General features: G+C 41.8%; 1 protein-coding gene across 1 annotated transcript; it reads left to right on the forward strand.

Moving 5' to 3' along the window:
- The first annotated feature begins 14,035 nt into the window (after nt 1–14,035).
- Nucleotides 14,036–15,876, forward strand: LOC143577431 (uncharacterized). The gene is made up of 2 exons (XM_077061266.1): nt 14,036–14,469; nt 15,277–15,876. The coding sequence occupies exons 1-2, from the start codon at nt 14,067–14,069 to the stop codon at nt 15,780–15,782; spliced, it is 909 nt and encodes a 302-aa protein (XP_076917381.1). The 5' UTR covers nt 14,036–14,066; the 3' UTR covers nt 15,783–15,876.
- The last annotated feature ends 9,951 nt before the right edge of the window (nt 15,877–25,827 follow it).

Raw genomic sequence — 25,827 nt, forward strand, 5'->3', positions numbered from 1 at the left:
ATGGCACTGACAGCCGGCGGTGATGTCATCGCAGTTGGAACAGTTGGCTCAACTGGGTGAGCAACTGAACCAACGGAAGCAGGCGCAGCCGCCTGGGTCGTCGCCTCAGGTAGGCTGACCAAGCCTACCGTCATGGGTCCGGAGGTACTCCTCCCCGCTCCACCCTGGAATGCGGTAGCATCCACGCCTGCACAAAGAAGATAAGTATTAATGATGGAAAGCTATGAAGTTAAAAATAAAGGAAGTTTGTACTTACGGGTTTTCTTGAGCCTAAAAGTGCGGACAGGCGGGGATGAACCCGATGGAGCCGGCCTCTTTACGCCGCTTACCGTTGTTATCCTGGGCTCTCCGGAGGTGACAGTCGTCGCAGCCTCCGGAGCAGTGGTCTTATCACCACCAGGGTTCCCCGCCACCTCCTCGCTCTCGGTCTCTGAATCGGACCGAGGCACCGGATCGGCAGTGGAGGCCACCTTCGCCTTCCCCTTCCCGCCGGCAGCCTTCTTCTTCCGCACCAACGGAAGACCATCTGCGGATTCCTCATCAGAACACAAGATTAGAGGAATTCCAGCAGAGGTTTCAGCATTGAGGGGTCGAGGGTTGAATAACGCCTTACCTGGCCGCCTGGCGCTCAGGATCTCGTGGCCTGGCGGGTAGACCTCCACGAACCGATCCGCCGTCTGTTCAAGGATGGGCAACTCGTTCTCATCTAGAGCACGAGTACCCATCCGAGCGGGACTATCAGCCTCCCGCGGATACAAGAGCGACTGCAAGTCGTTCCCCTCTGAAATAAAAGAAAAACAGTTAGAAGACAAACCTATATAAACAAAGAAGACAGAGCATACCGTAAGGAACATAGTTCAAACCGTATTCAAGGACGATCGGGATCTTTTGCGCCTCCGCATCCTTCCACACCCGGCTCATCCCGAGCATCACCATCCCGGACTCCGCAAAGCGGTAAACCGGAGATTGGACTCGGGATATCTTTGAGAACCATTCCGCCTCCTGGTAGTTGGAGGCGTGAAGGCTGGGGAGTGCTTGCCCATTCTTGAACTTCATGGCAAGGGGGATGGCGCGAGCGGAGATATAAAAGAACTCCCGCTTCCATGAACGAAGACTGCGCTCGGTTGCGCAAATCTTCAAACCCTTGATCCTGGTTATCAGAGTATACCACCCCTGGATGCACCTCAAAGAGTAGAAGGTCATCAGGCGGTCGACGAAGGGCTCAACGCCCAGAATCCGGCACACCCACTCGAAGTGGCGAATCTTCGCGATCGCCATCGGGTGTACCTCGGTCAGGTGTACACCGTGCCTCTCCAGAACACGGTACACAAACTTCGTCAAGGGGAACCTAAGATTCCCATAGACAAAGAATGCGGCATATACCCCGATCTTGCCTCTGGGGGCATCATACACCGTCCGATGAGGTTCAGGAAACTCAGGCTCGAGAGACTCGAGCATGAACTTCCTGACGATGTACTGATATAGATCGACAGGCAGAGCACACTGGCACTCGCCAGCAGTACTCTTGTCATCCTTGTCGGACGTGGATGACGGGTTCTCGGCGTACACCCCAGCCTCCTGGGCTGTAGCCTCAAGATCGTGAGCAGAAGACATCTTGCAGGTATGAAAGAAGAGAACGATTTCAAGAGAATGCTCGACTGAAAAGGTGAGTATTCGCCGGAAATCGTTTTGAAGATGAAGAGAAAAGTGAAAGTGTGGATTACAAAGGACCTTCTCCCCCTTTATATACTAATCGCAATCAATGCGATGAATTTAATGCGGAAGAGAGAAAAATCGAAGGTGCAATGAAACTATGACACGTGGCAAAAAGCAAGCTGGCAACAGCTGTTGAAAGGACGCGTGCCATTAATTTCGCGGCCACGCGCCCGAAAAATCGCGCCCACGCGCCTGAAAAAGCGTCTGGAATGACCATATACTGACACCATAACTTCCTGCACGTCCTGACACAGTCAGAAGAAACCGTCGGATGACGTTTCAGCAGTTTGGACTGTTCTTATCCTTTCACCAACTCTTCGAATTTCAAAATTTCAAAAAGATTCAAAAGTAAGCGGGAAAATACCCCTTACCTTGGCAACCAAGTAACTGTAAGACAGGTGCGAGTACAGTGTTAAGGCAAAACCCTTCACATACTTAGCACCTGCAGGGAATTGAAGCCAAGAATACCTCGGCGACCAAGTAACTATAAGACGGGTGCAGGTACAGTGTTAAGGCAAAACCCTTCACATACTTAGCACCCGCAGGGAATTGACGCCAGGAATACCTTGGAAGTAAAGTAACCGTAAGACGAGTGCGGGTACAGTGTCAAGGCAAAACCCTTCACATACCTAGCGCTCCGCAGGGAATTGAAACCAAGAAGGATCTTCTGGGCAATGCTTGCGGAAACGGGAATAACATCCCCGCATAGCGGGAACGTCGAGAACTACATTGTTTGAAGCTTCATGATGGAATTGGTAGTTTTAACATAATTGATCACTATGTTCAAAACTACCAAAACCTCATGGAGAATCCACACAAGTGGGACTCAACGCTCCTGACTTGCGAGGAGGTTACAGGAAAGTCGGGAATTTCTGCAAGTGACATAAGGACTTCCGCGGGAAGAATCCCCATGGAAAACCTTAAAACTAAACCCTTTTCAAAACCCTTTGCTTAAGTCCAAAAGTTCACCTCACTTTATTAAACATTCATGAGAAGAACATTGGACTGGGGGGACTTGAAGAGGTAGGTCCCATCAGAGCCCAGTTGGACCCGCAGGACTCACCTTGAAGAGAGACGTCTGCGCAGAAACCAACTGGATCCGCAGGACCCACCATGCTCAGAGACGTGACGTCCTTACGCGCAGTACGCAAGCTGTTCCCGCAGGAAATGCCTCCCAATGGTGAAGTACTCCGCCTGTTCCCGCAGCTGCGGATACAAGCCATCAGGGAAGGCCACCCGCGTAGCAAGGCTACACGCACAAGGCACTTAGCTCTCAATAATTCAGTAGTCACCTGAAGGAATGAGCAAAGCCGGGAACAATCCCGCACAAAGGCGGGAGGGGGAATACTCCCGCCCAAATAAGTCAGTCCGTACGATACTGGAGGATCTTTTATACTGTACCTGACGAGGTATGGGCAAAAGATCTGACCAGAGATACGACAGCTCATTGACAACAGTATGGCGAGCAGCATGCTCTTGTACTGTATGTCACTATTAGCCGCTGCCTACTCACCAACTCCGGTCATACCACGTGCATAGCCGGTAGTTGGTGGAAAAGGAATAGTACACAGCAGGCCTGGTCACTGTCAGCCGCTGCCTACCCACCAACTACCAGGATGGCACGTGCGTAGGCCACAGTTGGTAGAACAGGAATACTATTCAGCCGGCTATACCTTCTTGGAAACCTACCTTCGGCTATAAATACCCCAAATGGTATGATCATCTCGTATCTTACATATTATACCTGATATCTGCTCTAGCAATCTCTTAATATACACTTATATTCAAGAGCAATCTAGTCTGATTCTCACGCCGGAGGGTGGTCACAAGGAGGTACCCCCCCCCCCTTCTCAGTGACGAGCTCACGGTGTCTGTTTTGCAGGTTATCAGAAGAACCATCTTTGCCGGATCTAACCCCTCGTGGGAAACATCTATTTAACCCCCAGATTATCCGTAATCTGCCCGGGGTAGCTTAGTGTTTCTTCAATCCCTAAATACGGTGTAACAATAATATATATACAACATATCATCCACTTAACCAACATCATGTAACACTGAATCTTCTTAAAAAAACTAACTAGACCACGTACGATAGTGGACTTACTAACACATACACATGCACATGCCTTAAACCAACAAAATATCTAGACCGATCATCATAGAGTGGAGGACGTTGGTTATAGGTAGCTTATTGGTACGCGGATATTAAGATTCGAAAACCTAGGTTGTGTGGTTGCCATTTATGTCTTGTTTAATGCATGCTAAAATAAGTGGTCAATAGTTAAACGTGACCCAATGTGTCGTTCAATAGCCAACCTGTATCTGTTGGCCGGTTTCTACCGATCCTTATAAATATATCCGAACTATTCGAAAATTTTTTTAATATTAATAAAATAAATATTATTCACAAATTTTTGGATATTTTGTATAATTTTCGAATATTTTGGTTAATTTTTCGGATATTTCGGATAGGGTTGAGATCAGGACCATCCCGGTACCGACCGAAAATCCTGGTCCCAAAAATCGCGAATTCTTGGCACCGGTACAAGTACCGAAATCGGTATCGGTACGGGACCTCGGTATCGGTACGGGACCGGGATTGAAGGAAAAAATTCGGGAAATACCGGTCCCGTACCGGTCCCGGTCCCGCACCGGTACCGAAACTCAAAACTTTGGTACCGATTCGGTATCGATTTCGGTACCGGTACCAGTACCGACTTTGCTCATCGCTAATTTCGGATATCCGAAATATTTCTAAAAGTAGTTCTTTAAATTTTTTATAATAAATATTTTTTTCGGATATCCAGTTAATTTGACTATACGATAGAATATAGATATCCGAAATTTCGGATTCGGATAGTAAAGTTCTGTATCATAATATGGGTTATGCGTTCGTTGATTAGAGTATTGAGCTAACCAGCTAACTGTCACGGAGCTATCCTCTTGACTCTGTGTGGCACCCGAAGGCCAACCAATCGGTCCGCTCATGATCAGGGCTTGCTGGTTTCGTCCTGCCTTGGACTCATCAGGCGAGCGGCAACAGCTCGCAACCAGCGATGCGTTCGTCGTGCAAGCACGACTAGGCATGTACGCCTTCTTTCCCGCTGAGGCCGTGCCCAATGAAGTCCAGGACGAGCCAACAAACCCAAGCGTTACAACACAAATTAAGCATCTCGATCTTCAAATATTTGGTCCGTGACACAACGCTTGAGTTTTCTTGCTGCTACAAGCCTACAAGTACATTACTGTTATAGCTTGGTGCCATCGCGTGATGTATATTCTTTTATTTCTTTCATCACTAGTTTGTAGGGTTTTCGTCCCCTTCAGAAAACCATTGGTCTATAAACTTAGAAACCATGTAATGAAAATTCATATGAAATTGTAAAAAAAACAACCAAATCCTGATAAAATGTATATCAGATCATGTATCATTTTACAAAAGGTACACCTACAAGAGCCACAGGAACAATTAAAAAAATCAAAATAAAAGGACCGTGCATGAACACAATAAATTACCAAACTGAAATTCCTAGAACAATGAACAACTGATTTGTTGGACCACGTTGGCTTCACAAACAACTGTACTACAATAACAAGAAAGATTAAGCATAATAGTCGGCCGGTTAGAAGAAAAACAATTTTGCACATGAAACTTTAGAAACACATGACATCACTAAATGAAACTTTAGATATACATTCGTTTAGTGATGTCATGTGTTAATATTAGTAGGCGTTACCATGGTCTTTAAATCCCACACCTGTACATATGACATCACTAAATGAAACTTTAGAAACACATGACATGTAAATCATCAGATCGATATTTGAGTCACATAAGGTCAACTTTGATTTTAAAATTGAATCGAGCAGATTATCTTGAATATACGCGAAACTAAAACTTCGGTAGAATCGTACATTTGTGTCTGAGAACAATAGACTAGCGATCGAATCCGTCTTAGGGGTACTCTACCTTAAAAGACGATCTTACCGTAGTTTCATACTAAACTTGAGTTCGATTAGATTTATGATTGAATCAGTTTTAGAGGAACAAAGCCTATCTGGAATTATAGTGCTTGATCGAGTCGAAAGTGTTGAAATCAAGAAAATGAGAAAAATAGTTTTAGGAATCATTATAACGAAATAGGTTTATTCGGTTTCGTGTTATAAGCAGGCCCAAAGTGTTCAGCTCAATACTAGGATTATGTGTTGTGTGTGTATAACACACGAATATATATAAATGTGTTACAGAGAATTGGGTCTTAACTGATTTTATTATTCCTTTTTGGCAATATAAAGTCTTGTTGTAACTATTTTTTAGAACGGCATTCGTATTTTAAGCAGGCCCAATACTTTCAGCTCAATACTAGGCCCAAGCCAAGGAAACCAACAATAAACAGACAAGAAAACACACCAAAACAAAATTACGACATTGGAGTGTTAGGTCTATTCCCAAGCCAAAGTTGAGCTTCCTCCTTGATCAATTCCACATTTCCACCGCTCTTAACCTCCCTGGATTTATATTAGGTTATGCGTAGTGGGGCTACAAATGTGGGCGACGAGGGAGAGAATACCGCCCCCTATGCGACAAATGGGCGATAAGTGGAGGGAGCGACGAGAAATTGTCGCCGGGTGGAGAGATGATGACGACGTGGCGATCAGTGATTCGAGGGTGGGGTGATTTATGGGGGAGAACACCGCCCCCTAGGCTATATGTCGCCCATTTTTTCAACGTGTCAAAAATCACCCCATTTTATAGTCCTTCACTGCACATAGCGTTGTTGGAATATCATCATTTTGATATTTCCAAATCACCCAAAAAGTTACCTAAAACAGTGCTTGAATCACCTTCTTTTTCTCTTTACCCTTTGCTTGACCAAGCCCTAAATCCAACATAAGTTACCAAATGTCTTGTTGTAAGTTGAAACTTGTAATTTATGATTACAAATGAAACTATGAAAGTGTAATAATTTCTTTCAGAAAACATTCTTCATCTTACGTTTTTAGAGCGCTATCCAACTTTAAATGAACTTCCCAAATTGCCTCAAATTCATTTACCAAAAATTCACAAACATTAATAATGCAAAACATGTTAGATAGAAGAGACAAATCTGTCACTCCTACACAAAGTGTACCTCTAAGCGGTTACAATATAACAAAGGTGTCTTGTAATATTGACGACTCATATCAATCAATATTTTCTACATTCTAGTATGCTCAATGATTTGTTTCTTATTGTAAAAATGAACACTTCCCATGGATTGCTCAACACACCTAAATGTAGAGTACGTTATCCTCTCTCGTTCATAGTTAATGTGCCCATAACGTGTTGTGATACTTGAACGGGCCATTTCCTTTGACCAGCAAGGGATTCAACTAAGGTGTCATCAAATACTCCCTTTGTGACTCGTTATTCTTGTAAAGATTCAAGAGAAATAACGAAAATGTATTACTTGCTCAATTTGTTAACAATAAACTCTCCATGCTCGTAGGAGGCTAGACAACAATATCACACTAACAAACTCTTCAAAAATAACAACAAACCTACCCCTTATTATTATTATTCATTTTAGAAATTCATAATCTATTTTTTCACGCATAGTTATTAATATACAATGCTAGGTAGAGTTTTGTATGCGTCCATTATTATTCACATTTCAATACAAAACTTTACACAATGTAATATATATCTAATATCCTGTATAAATTATAATCACACATACAAGATGTTCGAAATATACAACAATCTACATTTACATTATATGCATCTTCACATTATACAATTTAACAAACAACTCACCAGTTTCTAAAATACAATTTAACCTCGATTACAATGATTAAGCGTTGAACAAGGTCTCGAATAAGGGTTTGCTTGTCCCGGTTCAATTTTACGACCCTTCGATTTAGGATTGGCATTCTTATCTTGAACACTCTGAACCGAGGTTCCACCATTTTCAGCGGCGTCAACTTTGTTGATGAATAACGAGCACACCATTAGGAGGCTCAGGCAAATGGCAATTGTTCCAATTCGGGTCATATCATTGACTTTGAATAATCTTAATCTTAGGTTGATTTTGTGACTACCTAAAATGTGAATTTATGATGACAAAAGCTTGTTGGTTTTGAGATGCGAGATTATAGGAGAACCTTATAATTTGGACATTAAAATGTGGCTGATATATGTTTGTTCTCCCTAATTAATAATTATACTTAACAAAATTGTCATTTGACTCATTTATAAGTTTAAGTTTAAAACATGTACATAAAAGAACGAAAATGGCATCATAGTTGATATGAATGATTTTTATTTATTCTTTTTTGAACTACGGAAATTTTATTAAGCGCTGACTAGCAAGACGCTAGACGGGTAAGAACAAAGCAATTACATGAATAAAAGAAGGTTTTGCAGCCACTGTGTCCAGGTTATTTTACACTTATTCTTTATACTCGAAAACCACAAATAAGACAAATACATAACGTCATCAAGCAACCACGATTTTCTTGGTCGACTCGTCGAAAAAATGTTGTCATTCCGAAGCTTCCATATAACCCACAAAGTAACAAAAATAAGAAACCCATGACCTCTTTCTTAGCCGAACTTAACAACCCCAATTTTTTATAAAATAGTGTTTTATTGGGTGTTAATTATTATTGGAAAACAAATTGAGCTTTGGTCATTTTAAATTATTGAGTTGTGTGGTAGATGACAATGTGAGAGGGTACATGTTGAAATTGACCAACGGTTGGTGGCAATGTAAAAAAATAAAAGAATTTTAATATAACGTTACACTTTTAAAAACATTTCATTTTTGTGTTTTTGTTACACTTGATGACTCTACTTTAGGAGGTCACAACTCCCAAATATAATATAATGTCGAAATGTCTTCAAAGCAAAGGTCAAGATTTATTAAGCACGACCTCATTGACTAATTCTACCAAGCTACAACTCCGAAAGTTCAGGTTAGAGATTTTTTTATCTAGTTTTGAAGAATGTGAACTCTTTTTCTGAAGGAAAGGCAATGAAATGGTTAACATGAATCACAATTACATTGACTAAAAAAGCAAACATCACACACCACCAATATTATGAGTTTGAAAACGTGTAAAATTAAATATGCAAATCCAAGAATTTGAAAAGCATTTTAACAATAAACATCTAAGGGGGTGTTTGGGTGAGCTTTTAAAACTTGCTTATTTGCTATTTGTTTGTTGAAAAGCAAAAGGTGTTTGGTAAAGCAACTACAAAAGCTTCAAAATGAAGTTTTTCAAAAGTTGTTTTTCCTTTTCAAAAAGCAAATAAGCAAAAATATAAGCTCACCCAAACACCCCCTAAGTTACTAATATATAGGGTAGTATGTGATATTCATGATTTTGATATACCAAAAATGTTAAGGGTGATATATGATGATGATGATGATGATGATGATGATGATGATGATGATGATGATGATGATGATGATAATAAAAGAAGATTTAAGGTTTAACTCTCATCCACATTGATATATTGAACATGGATAAAATCATAAAATATATGCAAACTTGGATGGTTTTTCACTTGTAGAATTCATGATGTGAGCTGAAAAAAAATAAACATCTTTCACTTACGTTAGTGTATCATTTATTGTATTTATAATTTGTTTATCGCAACATCAAATGTTGATATATGCTTATCTACAATGAATTACGTGAAGTGTATTTGCTTAATTAAATAGACATTGAATACCTGAACAATAGTTTAATATGTTACATTGAAAAATAGTTACAAATGTTTGCGTTTAAGACGTAACCAACATGTTAGAAAAATGTGTCCCTCCCCAAGTGGTAACTGGTAAGAGTTTAGGTCTCGTGGTGGACAAAAATGTGTAGATTTAAGTATAAAACTAGGCCGAGAGTGTGTGAGTTAATCGATCTTAAAAACTCATTCTTAAAAATGAAAACTTTTAAAGAACTATAACAAAACTATAATTTCATTATGTATTTTCTAATAACGTTTTTATTATATATTATCTGATGCATTTAGTATTATATACAAAACCCCATCCACCTCGAAATAAAACAATCATGCATAGGCATCCAAACACTGAATATTAGTGACTCCATTCAAATAAACGTGACACAACTTTATTGGATTTGGCATATGAAAATTAACTATTTATGTGCAATGTGCCGTTCCCAAAAATAAAATAAAATATAATATAATATAATATAATATAATATAAATATTAAAACAATATTTAAGTCAAAGTTAAAGTTAAAGTCAAGATGGTCGAGGACTAGGAGTACGTGGAATTTTATTAAAAGGAGGTAATTCTTTGATTAGTCACTCTCAAACGCGGTACTAGTAACCTATCACTTTGGCTTATTCATTCGACTAATTCAAGGATGAAAGAATACTAGTAAGCTGAATTAGTCAAAAGTTTTGAACTTTGACACAAGAAAAAATCATATCCGAGTGGAACCAAATAACGTACGTGTCACTTACCATTATAGAATAACCTATCATTTTGGCTCATTAGAAATCCTTGACTGAAGAGGTAGGTCCCAGCAGAGCCCAGTTGGACCCGCAAGACTCACCTCAAAGAGGGACGTCTGCGCAGTTGAACCCGCAAGACTCACCTTCAACAGGGACGTCTGCGCAAAGGCTAAACTCGCAAGACACCTTGAAGAGACGTCTGCGCAGAAACCAACTGGATCCGCAGGACCCACCATGCTCAGAGACGTAACACATGTTTGCCAAAAGTTTACGTGGGATATAAAAGGTCCAGGACGACCGATTTTGATACGGTTCTGAAAACAACAAATCAAATCCGCTACGTAAGGTGTTAGACATGTATAACATCAAAAATAAGTGTCAGTAAAAATTAAGTTTGTTAAAAATTTAATATGTATAAGGGTGGACGGTGTGGGGCGACGGGTAACCCCAAGGGGTACTACCCCAGCGGGGAACACTATCGTCACCATCCAAAAACTTGTATGAGTAGGCTTAAAGGGTATTCACTGAAAGTTAGGACCAAAATCGTAATTCATGTATGTCACAAGACCACCTGTGTAATTTTAAATAGAAAAAAAAATCCAAGTCATTGAAGTAATTGTCTCATCACACGTAACGCAATAAAAAAGAAACATAGTTAATAATCGGTTAGTCTAAGATTGTTATTGTTAACAAAATTGAAATATTAAAGTATTACTAGTTTGATTGTTAGTAATTGACTAATATTAGCCTATAGTTAATATCTTGGCTTATTTAAATTTATTTTTCAAACAACAAAGTACGAGAATTTTTACCATCATAACATCATTTTAGATAGCTAGAATTTACTTTATATTAAAGGGAAACAATATTAACATTGGCACGGGTTAGAGATGTAACTTACACACTTAGTTGAGACAATCAAAATTTTTGCGCTGACGAACCTTGAAAGTTGAAGGGAGCGGCACCCCATGTGAAGATCGAGATCACCCCTACCAGGGGTCTCGCTGAACAACACTTGTGTTGTCTTCTTGCCCGGTTAACAATGTGTGATCATCATCTACTCTGCAATTAACAACTTTATGTGGGAGTAACTAACGACTGAGTAGGAAGTGGTATAACAGTTATCAACCAACTATCAGCAATAATCATGTTACTGACATGAGCAAATCATCTACACTTGTACTACTTGATTACCTACTAACCCATCAGCTTGCATGCCAAAGTTAGATAAACGAGTTAAATATATTACGTATATGCTACGCAATTTTATGTGTGTACGGGCTAGTGTAGCTTTGTTTTTACATTAAGAAATATAAGTTATGTTCCAATTAAACAATTCAACCCGTCAACATAACACGGCCCATACCGTAACTAACCTAATCAAATATTTTAAGCTGTGATTATTTTCCTTCTTTTCCGTAACTTATCCAAACTTGAACGTACTAGATTTCAATATGTACTATCGTACTTGATTTCATTATGTACTATCCCTAAAAAGGTAATTAAACATTTTAGGTTTTCATTTTTCCTATCAATATTCATCATTATCTAAAACATTAACTTTACCTAAACTTTTTTAAAAAACAAACCATACAAGATAATCTAAAAAACATGTTTAGACATGCCAAAAGAAAGATTCACATTCCAAAAAAAGATATATTCCCTTAATTATTTAGTTAGATCTAACTTTGTTAATTTTTAATAATAATAATTATTAAAAATAATTAACACTAAACAATTAATTATTTTGGGTTTCACAATGAAGATCCAAGTTCAATTCTCCATTACAACACTCTAGGACATGAGTGACTCAATGAAAAAAAACTAAGATTAGTATGATCTCTAGTTTTCACCAGTGGAGTAGAATTTCCTTATAACTGGAGATAACTAGGTGGGATTTAAGAGCTTCATATGGTTGAGTTAGACCAGCTGACGATGACTTTTAGCAATTGAGTTACCCTGCACGAGGTATGTAGGCCTTCTATGTTTGTTACGGTTAAAAACAAAACATTAAAACAAATATAAAATTTCCGTTGGCGGATAGAAGTTAGTAGAGGATAAACCACTAGCATCGTGTGCAGGACAATCACTGCCACGTGACCCGCCTTGAACAGCACGAAGTGCTTCTAAACTGTTCAATGTTAATTAATCAATCAATCAAATCCTTTCGTGCACCTGACACTTGTACTCGTTAAATTCCCACCGTTACCACTTACCCAATCACTAAACGCACATTCTCCAAAACAAGACCAAATTCATAACCAAACGTACGACATACAGTGGCGGATCTAGGAATTTTTTTCAGGTGGTGCACTACATTTAGATGTTTTAATTTCATTGAGTTGGGTATAAAAAATTCCGGGTCGATTTGAGGTTCGGGTCGGGTCGATGGTTCGGGCAAAGTTCATTACATAATAAGGATACGATAAAATAATAAAAGAGACACTGTCATTAGAAATTAAGTAGTTAACAATCAAGAACAATTAACATTTAACAATGAATGTAAACTTACCTTCAAAGTGGGAGGATTCGAGGAAGAGTAGAAGGCAGCGGCGGGGTGACAGGGTGCCGCGGTGGTCGCCGGCGTGCCACGGTGGTCGGAGTGACGGGGACGGCCGGCTCTCGGCTGGTAGAGTGGTAGGTTTGAATAGGGTTAGGGAGAGGCGTTGTGTGTTTTGTGGACTGTGAAGGTCATGAGCACTGAATAATTAAAAACAATTAACAAGAAGACAAGAACAATCAACATTTATTATCTTATTTCCAAAAACTATTGTTACTTGAATATCACCAAATACCACAGACACACAAATATCACCAGCCTCAACATTTTCAGCATGAGCCCTACAAAATTTCTCAAACACAAATAACTCTACTGACTCTTCCAAATCTGCTGGCGTCATCCGATGTGCGTATCTGAAATATTAACAAACAAAAGAAATAAATAAACCAACTGATTTGCTTCAGACCAAAAGATTGTTAGAAAAATATCTAGGCTTGTAAATGAACACGAACAGAGCATATTCGTGTTCGCATCGTTTAACTTAACAAAACAAACGATCAAACACGAATTAAAACAAAGGGGGTCTTCTTGTTCATTTTCTTAACGAATGGTCAGGAACAAGACACCCCTATTCGTTTAAAAGTTCATGCTCGATCGTTTGTTCAGAGTTCAGTTAAAGTTGAAAAGGAACACCGGAATACGAACATGCTCCATTTGTGTGCATTCGATTCGTTCATAGGTCTAAAAATCCGCTTCTATTACTTGAATTTATAAATTATAACACTTTAAATAGGTGCAAGAAAAGTTCAAAATAAAATAAACGAACCACTATACAAGAGCTCAAATAATATTATTAAACTTACACGAACATCCATGCCTCTGTTTAAAACATCAGCATGTAACCGACCAATAGCTATTTTTCCTTTTGTGTTCATCGCACTCAGTGTGTGTTTTTATTATAAAACCCTAAATGATACTAGGGTAAGTTAGTAAAAAAAATATTTTCAGAACCGGGAATTGAACCTGCGACCTCCGGGTTACAAAACCAACAAGTTACCAGCTGGACAAGTGATTCAATTGTTTATAAGGTGGTTCCTTCCTAATTTATAAGATGGTTCCTTTATTATTTTCTATATAAAAATACACTATTATTTCAAAACTCGGGTGGTTCCGAGGAACCACCCGTTAATACCGTGGATCCGCCCCTGACGACATATATAAACGCCGTTAACCCCACTTCCCCAAGTTTCCTCCTCACGTACGTTTTGTCGTGTTCTCGTTTCACCAGCTACATATATCTCTCCATCACACCAACATCTAGAACTTAAAACACCATTAATAACAATAACAATAATAATAATAATAATTAATAATCATAAAATGGCGAATATTCCGGTGAGGTTTAAGAGGATAACCACAACGTTAGATGAGGACGCTAGAGCACGGTTATGCCAAAGCAGTGGAAGTGAGCATTCGGCTAATTATAACTCAGTGACGGATCTTTCGGATCTAGTTGACTCGTTTTTTGAAGGTGAAAGCAACGGTGGAGATGATCATGTGGATGAGATGGAGTGTGATCGGAAGGTGGAGAGTTATTATGGTGTGGATACTGACACGATGGAAATGCTGGTTGATCTGATCGGTGGTGGTGGTGATGATGATTGTGAGAAACGAGTGATCTGTTACGAAGTGGAAAAGGTGTGCCGGAATGTTGAAGATTGTTCGTCGGATGGGTTTAAGCGGCAGCTGATGACCGGACTTCGACACAGAGGATTTGATGCCGGTGAGAATTTTGTTTCGGAAATAAATTTTTTCATAAATTATAAATTTTGTAACTTATTAACTTAATTATCCACTCACGATAAACCAAACGTCTTTTTAACTTTTCACAAGTTAATAAGTCAAAAGTAGTTTAAAATAAGAAATATGAGCTAAAATGTGTTACTGTGTTAAAAAGAAAATTTATAGGGTTAAAAGTTTATTTTATCTAAATAGGATTTAATTAATATTTTTACAGTTTAAATTACCTGTTTAGTTTTTAAAATATTATTATTAAATGTTTTAGTGTAATTGAATTAATTATTTGTTAATATACATTAAAAACGTTGAGAAGTGTGATGCACTATTAGAGGTTATCTTATGATATTAGGGCAAAGTCGCTAATAAACAAGGGTTCCAAGGGGGCAACGCTTCTTGGTAGGGTCGGAGCGTGATGGTAGGGGGGTCCAAGGGCGGCAGCCCTTGATAGGGTCTAAGGGGCAGCATCCCTAGATGAGGTCGAAAATGAATTTTGGAATTTGTTACATGACTATCACATGTCAAAATATGTGGATTTATGATTTATCTAAATTTCAAAATGATAACGGCCTTTCGTCGATCTTTTACTAGTTCAAAAGTTCACCTAGCCGCATTATGATTTTTCTCTCGTTTAAATTTTATCCGGTTGATTTATTTGGAGAACCACAAAATAGTTAATCTGAAAGTGTTACACAACTCTCAGATAATCCAAGTTACGTATTCCGAAATTCCCCAACACGACTCTCACACTTGTTAAGTATGTAACCTAGATCTCATTTCGGTTTGTTTACAGGTCTATGCAAGTCTCGGTGGGAGAAAACCGGCAGTCATCCAGCAGGCGAATACGAATACATCGACATTCTAATCTCCGGCACTCGTTACATCATCGAAGTCTCATTCGGATCCGAATTCACAATCGCTCGACCAACCAAAACCTACCAGTCATTACTCGAAACAATACCCAAAATCACAATAATAAAACCAAACGAACTAAAGAAGCTAGTAAGACTAATGTGTGCCGCAATGAGAGACTCATTAAAGTCTAGAGACATAATGGTTTCACCGTGGAGAAAAAACAGTTACATGCAAGCAAAATGGTTAGCATCATACAAACGTACGACAAACCATGTTCCTGCGAACGTGAGTTTAATGGTTACCGGTGATAACGGGTTTAACGGTGAGAGTTTGTTAGGGTTTGAGTATTTACCGACGGTGGTTGGTGGTAAAAGTTATTATAGGAAGGAGGTTAGGAGAATGCATGTGGTGGGTAATTTGAAGGCGTTAATGAGTGGTATGTGATGGTAAATAAGGTGTATATTTGAGGGTGTGATGGTAATTATGTTGTTATCTTATACAGTGGAATAGTAACCATTGATGACAAATTTTGGATAAAGTTCATTTTAATATTTAATATTGGCGTTGACGTGACAATGTGACATTTTTGTGTTTATCTCGTTATCCACTTTGGACACTTGTTAATTATTTCATAGGTTTTTTTTCTAGTTTTGTGATGTTTGTATTTAAAGCCGAAAATTGTTGTGTTTTCATGATTATTTGTTTTATGTTTTATATTTGATATTATACGTACGATCTGACTGTATGATGTATCAAAATACACCAAGTATTAATATACGTACATAAATAGATGTATACATCACCATGCGACGCATGTTTGTTCAAAGCGTAATGTATATATGGTATAAAAAGTTATGAAGTTTCAGAGAATTAATAACATTATACAATGTATGGTCGGGAAATGGATAATGACCAAAATAACACTTTTTACTAATAGAAATGACTAACCAAAATTAATACCCAAAATGATCATTTTCTAAATTGTCGAATCCAACAACTTAGAATAACTTAGAACTCTATGTGATACATGTTTGTGCAAAGTATAACATGTATATATGGAATAAAAAGCTATGAAGTTTCACAGAAAATAATGACATTAAAGGGGTAATTAGTCAAGGAATATTGTTGGTAAAAAACTATAACCTGAGAATATAACAAGGTTTTATATAAAATCTACGACATTGTGATGAATGCCTCTTTATTATTCATATCCACCCAGGCATGTGTATCCATGTTAAAAAGGTAGTCAAAACAAAGTATAAACGTCCGGTAGAAACATCAAACATATGCATTATAAAGGACCAGTGTATATCTAATAATTTTAATTAACGGATGTAAAAAATATTTCTTTTATTGATGCAATTAATTAATGCTACTAAAGAAGTAACTAACGAATGTATATCTGATTGATTCCGAGCATATGCTTGAGCTTTGTTTCAGAATCCAAATGGATATGGGTCTTACTTACCCTTTAGTATGTCAGTGTACCATACGATATATTACAAAAGAAATAACTATTAGAGATAATATGTTAGTTACTGTAGGAACATATGATTTGATTAGGTTTTCTTTATAATATATGTATAGTTTATCAATAATAAATTACAATATTTTCGTTAATTTTACATGGTATCAAACTCCAATTAGCGTTCTTGCAAATTTTTTGTCTTGTCCTTCCTATTTCTTCACCGCCTGATATTAGGTGGTTGTCGACATCTCTTCATTGTCCCCCTGATTATGTGACGTCTTTATTTTCTTCTCATTCTCCTCCTGTCATGGGGCATGTTCTACCCATATATATGGGTATGGATTTGGTTTTATTTGTTTTTTAATCTTGCCATCGTCTACCTTTCACGGTAACAACTCTAGTCACCATAGTCCTAGCTAACGCTACCATGCGACAATCATCGTGTCTCTTGTCATCGTCTTTTGTCGCCACAAAACAACTTCTTCTAACTTTTGCCATTGCAGTCGCTCTGTCATAGATTAGCCAATAGTCATCATGGTGTTTGCACGTTTGATTTTTTTTTAAGGTTTTAATCATGCTTGTATTTTTTTTATTGTATTTTTGTGCTCATTGTTTTTCACTCCATTCACTGTATTTGATTTTCTCACGCTCTGACTGCCATAAAGGATTGAAGATAATATATATTAATCAGTTTTAGTATTAAACAATTATCATAGTTAAAATATGATTTTATTAAGTTGTTTGTTTTTTTTAATTATCCACAATATATCCCTAAATACGGTGTAACAGTAATATATATACAACATATCATCCACTTAACCAACATCATGTAACACTGAATCTTCTTAAAAAAACTAACTAGACCACGTACGATAGTGGACTTACTAACACATACACATGCACATGCCTTAAACCAACAAAATATCTAGACCGATCATCATAGAGCGGAGGACGTTGGTTATAGGTAGCTTATTGGTACGTGGATATTAAGATTCGAAAACCTAGGTTGTGTGGTTGCCATTTATGTCTTGTTTAATGCATGCTAAAATAAGTGGTCAATAGTTAAACGGGACCCAATGTGTCGTTCAATAGCCAACCCACCAACTACCAGGATGGCACGTGCGTAGGCCACAGTTGGTAGAACAGGAATACTATTCAGCCGGCTATACCTTCTTGGAAACCTACCTTCGGCTATAAATACCCCAAATGGTATGATCATCTCGTATCTTACATATTATACCTGATATCTGCTCTAGCAATCTCTTAATATACACTTATATTCAAGAGCAATCTAGTCTGATTCTCACGCCGGAGGGTGGTCACAAGGAGGTACCCCCCCTTCTCAGTGACGAGCTCACGGTGTCTGTTTTGCAGGTTATCAGAAGAACCATCTTTGCCGGATCTAACCCCTCGTGGGAAACATCTATTTCACCCCCAGATTATCCGTAATCTGCCCGGGGTAGCTTAGTGTTTCTTCATTGGCGCCATCCGTGCATAAAAGCTAGAACTTCATTTCTTTTCAGTTTTTTCAAACTTCTGGAAAGATGGTTAAAGAAACTCCGGTAACCACAACCCCAGCTACTGGGGGAATACCGGCGACTACACAGTTTTTACGAACACTACCCCGGTTACCCAAGCCGGGGCAAGTGCAGTAAATTTTACGAACACTACCCCAGTTACCCAAGCTGGGGCAAGTGCAGTAAATAATCGCTCACTGGGATTCACCGATACCCGGTTAGAGAGAGAACGAACGAGGCTCCCCCGCCAAACACTCGATGAAATTAAAGCGTGGGCGGAAGCACGTCAAAAAGAATTCCAAGCTGAGTTGGATGAACGCTTACGTTTACTCCAACAGGCTGATGAATTTGTATACTTTGACGATGATTCGGAGGAATCCGATAGTGACGCAAACCCTCGTCATAGGGCGAAAGGGAAGCGTAAGGAAACGGACTCCCAACCGAGAAGGCATTTTGGAGAAACCTTCAAACCAAAAAACGCGGGTGGAAACCCACGTGACTTCTCCAAAACATTCAGACCAATTGTGGCAAATGCGGGAACGTCCAAATTTGCAAGGGACATTGCGAAAGCAATCGCCCCGAAAGTGCCAAACAGATGTCCAACATCGGCACTTACGATGGTATATCTGATCCAGACGATCATTTAAACAGATTCATAGCGGGGGCAACCGTCAGTAATTGGACGGAACCTACGTGGTGTTACATGTTCCAAATGACGCTTGTTGGGCCAGCTAGAGCGTGGTTCGATCGTCTACCGGTCAACCACATCTACGACTGGGCAGACTTCCAACAGAAGTTTAGCCAACACTTCAGCCAACAAAGAAAGTATACCGAAGAGCAATGGACAATCCTCAAATGCATTCGAGAAGAAGATGAATCTTTGCCAGACTTCATCACTCGCTTCAACTCAAAGAAGCTAAGTTTGGGTAATATTAGCGAAGATCTTGTTCGCGCTGCTTTCATCCAGGGCGCGAACGACCCAGAGCTCATCCGCACCTTAACGGGTAAAGATGGCATGCCATCCACATGGGATGCCATCATGACAGCAGCTAAACGCTTCGCGGAAACGAAGAAGCAACTGGGTAGAGATCTCCCCCAGAGCACAAACCTCTACACCCAGAAAACAAGAGAAGACAACGTCCTTACCGCCCGACTAAACAAAAAGCGGAAGCTAGGCATTTGGCAGTCAAGGGTAAACTTTGACACCTCATCCGGCTTGCAACATCGGTTAGGCGGAAGGGATAACGTACAGTCGAACCAGAACTCCAGATGGACGCCACTCACCAAAAGCGTCACCGAGATATTCGCCACTGAGGAGCTCCCATGGCCAAAGGCTCCAATAATCCGACATCGTCACAATGCTGATCGGAGCAAATACTGTGACTTTCACAGGACAAAACCCCACAACACTGAAGAATGCACAGACGTAAAGGACATGGTCGAAGCATTTGTCAGAGATGGGACGCTCGCGCACCTCGTGGCGCAATGAACGCTGAGCAGGCTGATGCGTGTAGAACCCCAGTTGGGGAAAACACGAATAAAATTGCAGCTTCAATGTTGGAGACTACATACTGCGTAAACAACGAGATCCCGAACCAGGTGCATATCGGCTCGATGGCACTCCCATCCCAACAACATGGAAGGGAGCTCAATTACACAGTTTGCATGTAGATCAATTCCAAATTTGTAAAGGCCCAGAGCCACTTCTAATGGAAATGATTCTCCTTAGAACATCGACGCTGATAATTTTACATTTATACTTATGAACTTTCCACACGGATATGCCGGTCTTCACCGCATACATAAGTGTGAAAGAAGTCGTTGCGTGGGGAAGGCGGCAAAACCCGCATAAACCCAAAAAACGGCAAACCTTCACGCAGGTCAGTTAAAGGTAAAGTTCAGTCATCCCACTAAATGAAAGTGCCGGTCTATCCGCACGAATCATGATAGAGGAAACTGAACACTAACCTATTAACAACCGCGCGTCGAACGGTTAATTTATTCAACACTGATGCCGGTTTTCACCGCATAATTACTTGGAAAGTCGTTGCGTGGGGAAGGCGGCAAAACCCGCATAAACCCAAAAAACGGCAAACCTCCACGCAGGTCAGTCGTAGGTAAACTGGTCATCCAACTAAATGAAAGTGCCGGTCCTAACCGCACAAATCATGAGAGGAAACCGAACCTATTGACAACCGCGCGTCGAACGGTTAACTTATTCAAAATACTTTAGAAAATTTCTAAAAAGATAAGGAAAACCTCCACGCAGGTCAGATATAGGTAAAGTTTAGCCATCCTACTAAGTGCAAGTGACGGTCCTACCCGCACAATCACGAAAGAGGAAGCAAAACTTCAACCTATTATCTACAACGTTCAAAGGTTAACTTATTCTAAACACTTAGAAATTTCTAAAAAGATGAGGAAAACCTCCACGCAGGTCAGATATTGGTAAAGTTTAGCCATCCTACTAAGTGCAAGTGACGGTCCTACCCGCACAATCACGAAAGAGGAAGCAAAACTTCAACCTATTATCTACCACGTTCAAAGGTTAACTTATTCTAAACACTTGGAAAATTGCTAATTTAAACTAAAGTATGCATGAGCAAGTCATATAACTTTTATAAAGCAAGTAATCCAGTGAAAGTAGCGGTCTTACCCGCACAAAGATTTATATTTCATAATATTCATTACAAGGGCCGGGTAACTACCCGCCTACAAGAATATAAATCTATACAAGCTAAACCTATCCTAACAGTGGGAAGGGATCTTCAGGATCAAGCTTCAGGACCACTTCCACTTGGACCAGCACCATCAGTAGAGCGTGGCGGTTCAAGGAAAGCTTTAAGGATAGATAGCCCATCATCAGCAGCAGCAACTTCGTTCACCTTCTCCACCACCGGATGCGGGAAGGCGGCATACTGATTCACTGCTTGGTCATAAACAGCTTCAGTATCCACATCATACAAAGGGAAGTTGGAAGGCGGGATGCCTTTCTCAACGAACCCTAGACCAAGCAGGAAGCCGGCCTTTTCCCCATCCTCATGAGAAGCGTTGAGGGCTGCGCTCATGGCATCGTCGTATGATGTGTCCGTGAAGACTCGATGCACAACCTACAAAAAAAATATACAAGTATCAAAACCTTTTCTATTTACAGAGAAAAGCGTAAAGACATTATGAAGTTAAGCTTACCTGAGACAACGCTTCTCGAAGAAGCCATTCCTTGGCAACCAGAGCCTCTTGGAGGGCGGCTTGAGCTTGGTTACGGGCGCGTTCGGCTTCACTTTTATTGAGGTTGGCAAGCAACACTTCTTTAGCCGCAGCCTCTTCAACGCCCTTTAGCTTCCGCTCAGTCTGGTCAAGCACCCCCCTCTGGTCCAGGATCTCTTGGAGCTTCTTGGCGTCTTCCATCGCCAAGGCATCATGAGCCTGTTGGAGCGCCTCTAATTTGGCTTTAAGTTCCTCATTCTCGAGGCGTAGAGGCTCAGCAACAGCTTCAGCCTTGGTGGCCCTCTCGGTTGCGTTCCGTGCAGTTTCCTTAGCCAGCCGAAGCTGTTCGTTAACAGCTTGGGCAGCCTTGGAACGGGCCTCGAGCCGGGCCTGAACTTCAACCTCGAGGGCCTTGAAGGCCTTCTCCTTTTCCGCAGCCACTGCGGTAAGCCTCCTATTCTCCTCCCGGACAGCCCGCGCCTGAGTTACGTCTTGGATGCGAGCTGCTTTTAACTTGTCGTTTTCACGACAAAGCAGCTCGACGCGCGGATGCATCCGGGCCAGAAGAACCCGAAGCTCATTGGTTAGCCCTACCCTCCTGGTAGCTAGCCATGGCTTCCCCCAACGCACCACTGGGAGCTGCGTGACGAGCCCAATCCACGCACTCCACAGGCGTGCGAAGGGTTGTTCCTCGGCGGATGTTCCATCGTGGAACATACACTTCATTGGAATCCGACACTGCAAAAAACAAAAAGCAGTTAGGAAAAGATGATAAAAAAAAAGGCCAAAAGAACCCTACGCACCTGTAGGGTTAACAACAGGCCGATAGCCGCCAAACCCATCACCTGAACCCAAGGGAAATCCGTCCAAGAGGTCAGGCAGATGGGAAGGAGGCAGAGGTTGGCGAGAAGCCCCAGGCATACCTGAAGGATCGGCCGTCGTTGCCGATGACGGAGGAGGCATGGTGAAGGCCGCCGCGGTAGTAGAAACCAACGGAGGTGAACTCACCGTAGGTGAACTCACAACCGTGGTCGCCGCTGCGGAGGAGTCTGCAGAAAAAGTCACCGCCGGCTCAGTGATAGATTCAGTAAATATGGCACTGACAGCCGGCGGTGATGTCATCGCAGTTGGAACAGTTGGCTCAACTGGGTGAGCAACTGAACCAACGGAAGCAGGCGCAGCCGCCTGGGTCGTCGCCTCAGGTAGGCTGACCAAGCCTACCGTCATGGGTCCGGAGGTACTCCTCCCCGCTCCACCCTGGAATGCGGTAGCATCCACGCCTGCACAAAGAAGATAAGTATTAATGATGGAAAGCTATGAAGTTAAAAATAAAGGAAGTTTGTACTTACGGGTTTTCTTGAGCCTAAAAGTGCGGACAGGCGGGGATGAACCCGATGGAGCCGGCCTCTTTACGCCGCTTACCGTTGTTATCCTGGGCTCTCCGGAGGTGACAGTCGTCGCAGCCTCCGGAGCAGTGGTCTTATCACCACCAGGGTTCCCCGCCACCTCCTCGCTCTCGGTCTCTGAATCGGACCGAGGCACCGGATCGGCAGTGGAGGCCACCTTCGCCTTCCCCTTCCCGCCGGCAGCCTTCTTCTTCCGCACCAACGGAAGACCATCTGCGGATTCCTCATCAGAACACAAGATTAGAGGAATTCCAGCAGAGGTTTCAGCATTGAGGGGTCGAGGGTTGAATAACGCCTTACCTGGCCGCCTGGCGCTCAGGATCTCGTGGCCTGGCGGGTAGACCTCCACGAACCGATCCGCCGTCTGTTCAAGGATGGGCAACTCGTTCTCATCTAGAGCACGAGTACCCATCCGAGCGGGACTATCAGCCTCCCGCGGATACAAGAGCGACTGCAAGTCGTTCCCCTCTGAAATAAAAGAAAAACAGTTAGAAGACAAACCTATATAAACAAAGAAGACAGAGCATACCGTAAGGAACATAGTTCAAACCGTATTCAAGGACGATCGGGATCTTTTGCGCCTCCGCATCCTTCCACACCCGGCTCATCCCGAGCATCACCATCCCGGACTCCGCAAAGCGGTAAACCGGAGATTGGACTCGGGATATCTTTGAGAACCATTCCGCCTCCTGGTAGTTGGAGGCGTGAAGGCTGGGGAGTGCTTGCCCATTCTTGAACTTCATGGCAAGGGGGATGGCGCGAGCGGAGATATAAAAGAACTCCCCGCTTCCATGAACGAAGACTGCGCTCGGTTGCGCAAATCTTCAAACCCTTGATCCTGGTTATCAGAGTATACCACCCCTGGATGCACCTCAAAGAGTAGAAGGTCATCAGGCGGTCGACGAAGGGCTCAACGCCCAGAATCCGGCACACCCACTCGAAGTGGCGAATCTTCGCGATCGCCATCGGGTGTACCTCGGTCAGGTGTACACCGTGCCTCTCCAGAACACGGTACACAAACTTCGTCAAGGGAACCTAAGATTCCCATAGACAAAGAATGCGGCATATACCCCGATCTTGCCTCTGGGGGCATCATACACCGTCCGATGAGGTTCAGGAAACTCAGGCTCGAGAGACTCGAGCATGAACTTCCTGACGATGTACTGATATAGATCGACAGGCAGAGCACACTGGCACTCGCCAGCAGTACTCTTGTCATCCTTGTCGGACGTGGATGACGGGTTCTCGGCGTACACCCCAGCCTCCTGGGCTGTAGCCTCAAGATCGTGAGCAGAAGACATCTTGCAGGTATGAAAGAAGAGAACGATTTCAAGAGAATGCTCGACTGAAAAGGTGAGTATTCGCCGGAAATCGTTTTGAAGATGAAGAGAAAAGTGAAAGTGTGGATTACAAAGGACCTTCTCCCCCTTTATATACTAATCGCAATCAATGCGATGAATTTAATGCGGAAGAGAGAAAAATCGAAGGTGCAATGAAACTATGACACGTGGCAAAAAGCAAGCTGGCAACAGCTGTTGAAAGGACGCGTGCCATTAATTTCGCGGCCACGCGCCCGAAAAATCGCGCCCCACGCGCCTGAAAAAGCGTCTGGAATGACCATATACTGACACCATAAACTTCCTGCACGTCCTGACACAGTCAGAAGAAACCGTCGGATGACGTTTCAGCAGTTTGGACTGTTCTTATCCTTTCACCAACTCTTCGAATTTCAAAATTTCAAAAAGATTCAAAAGTAAGCGGGAAAATACCCCTTACCTTGGCAACCAAGTAACTGTAAGACAGGTGCGAGTACAGTGTTAAGGCAAAACCCTTCACATACTTAGCACCTGCAGGGAATTGAAGCCAAGAATACCTCGGCGACCAAGTAACTATAAGACGGGTGCAGGTACAGTGTTAAGGCAAAACCCTTCACATACTTAGCACCCGCAGGGAATTGACGCCAGGAATACCTTGGAAGTAAAGTAACCGTAAGACGAGTGCGGGTACAGTGTCAAGGCAAAACCCTTCACATACCTAGCGCTCCGCAGGGAATTGAAACAAGAAGGATCTTCTGGGCAATGCTTGCGGAAACGGGAATAACATCCCCGCATAGCGGGAACGTCGAGAACTACATTGTTTGAAGCTTCATGATGGAATTGGTAGTTTTAACATAATTGATCACTATGTTCAAAACTACCAAAACCTCATGGAGAATCCACACAAGTGGGACTCAACGCTCCTGACTTGCGAGGAGGTTACAGGAAAGTCGGGAATTTCTTGCAAGTGACATAAGGACTTCCGCGGGAAGAATCCCCATGGAAAACCTTAAAACTAAACCCTTTTCAAACCCTTTGCTTAAGTCCAAAAGTTCACCTCACTTTATTAAACATTCATGAGAAGAACATTGGACTGGGGGACTTGAAGAGGTAGGTCCCATCAGAGCCCAGTTGGACCCGCAGGACTCACTTGAAGAGAGACGTCTGCGCAGAAACCAACTGGATCCGCAGGACCCACCATGCTCAGAGACGTGACGTCCTTACGCGCAGTACGCAAGCTGTTCCCGCAGGAAATGCCTCCCAATGGTGAAGTACTCCGCCTGTTCCCCGCAGCTGCGGATACAAGCCATCAGGGAAGGCCACCCGCGTAGCAAGGCTACACGCACAAGGCACTTAGCTCTCAATAATTCAGTAGTCACCTGAAGGAATGAGCAAAGCCGGGAACAATCCCGCACAAAGGCGGGAGGGGGAATACTCCCGCCCAAATAAGTCAGTCCGTACGATACTGGAGGATCTTTTATACTGTACCTGACGAGGTATGGGCAAAAGATCTGACCAGAGATACGACAGCTCATTGACAACAGTATGGCGAGCAGCATGCTCTTGTACTGTATG

This window comes from Bidens hawaiensis, unplaced genomic scaffold (genome assembly GCF_021521415.1).
Source record: "Bidens hawaiensis isolate Kalapana, Puna unplaced genomic scaffold, B.hawaiensis_p1.1 tig00028581_1, whole genome shotgun sequence".
Lineage (NCBI taxonomy): Eukaryota > Viridiplantae > Streptophyta > Magnoliopsida > Asterales > Asteraceae > Bidens > Bidens hawaiensis.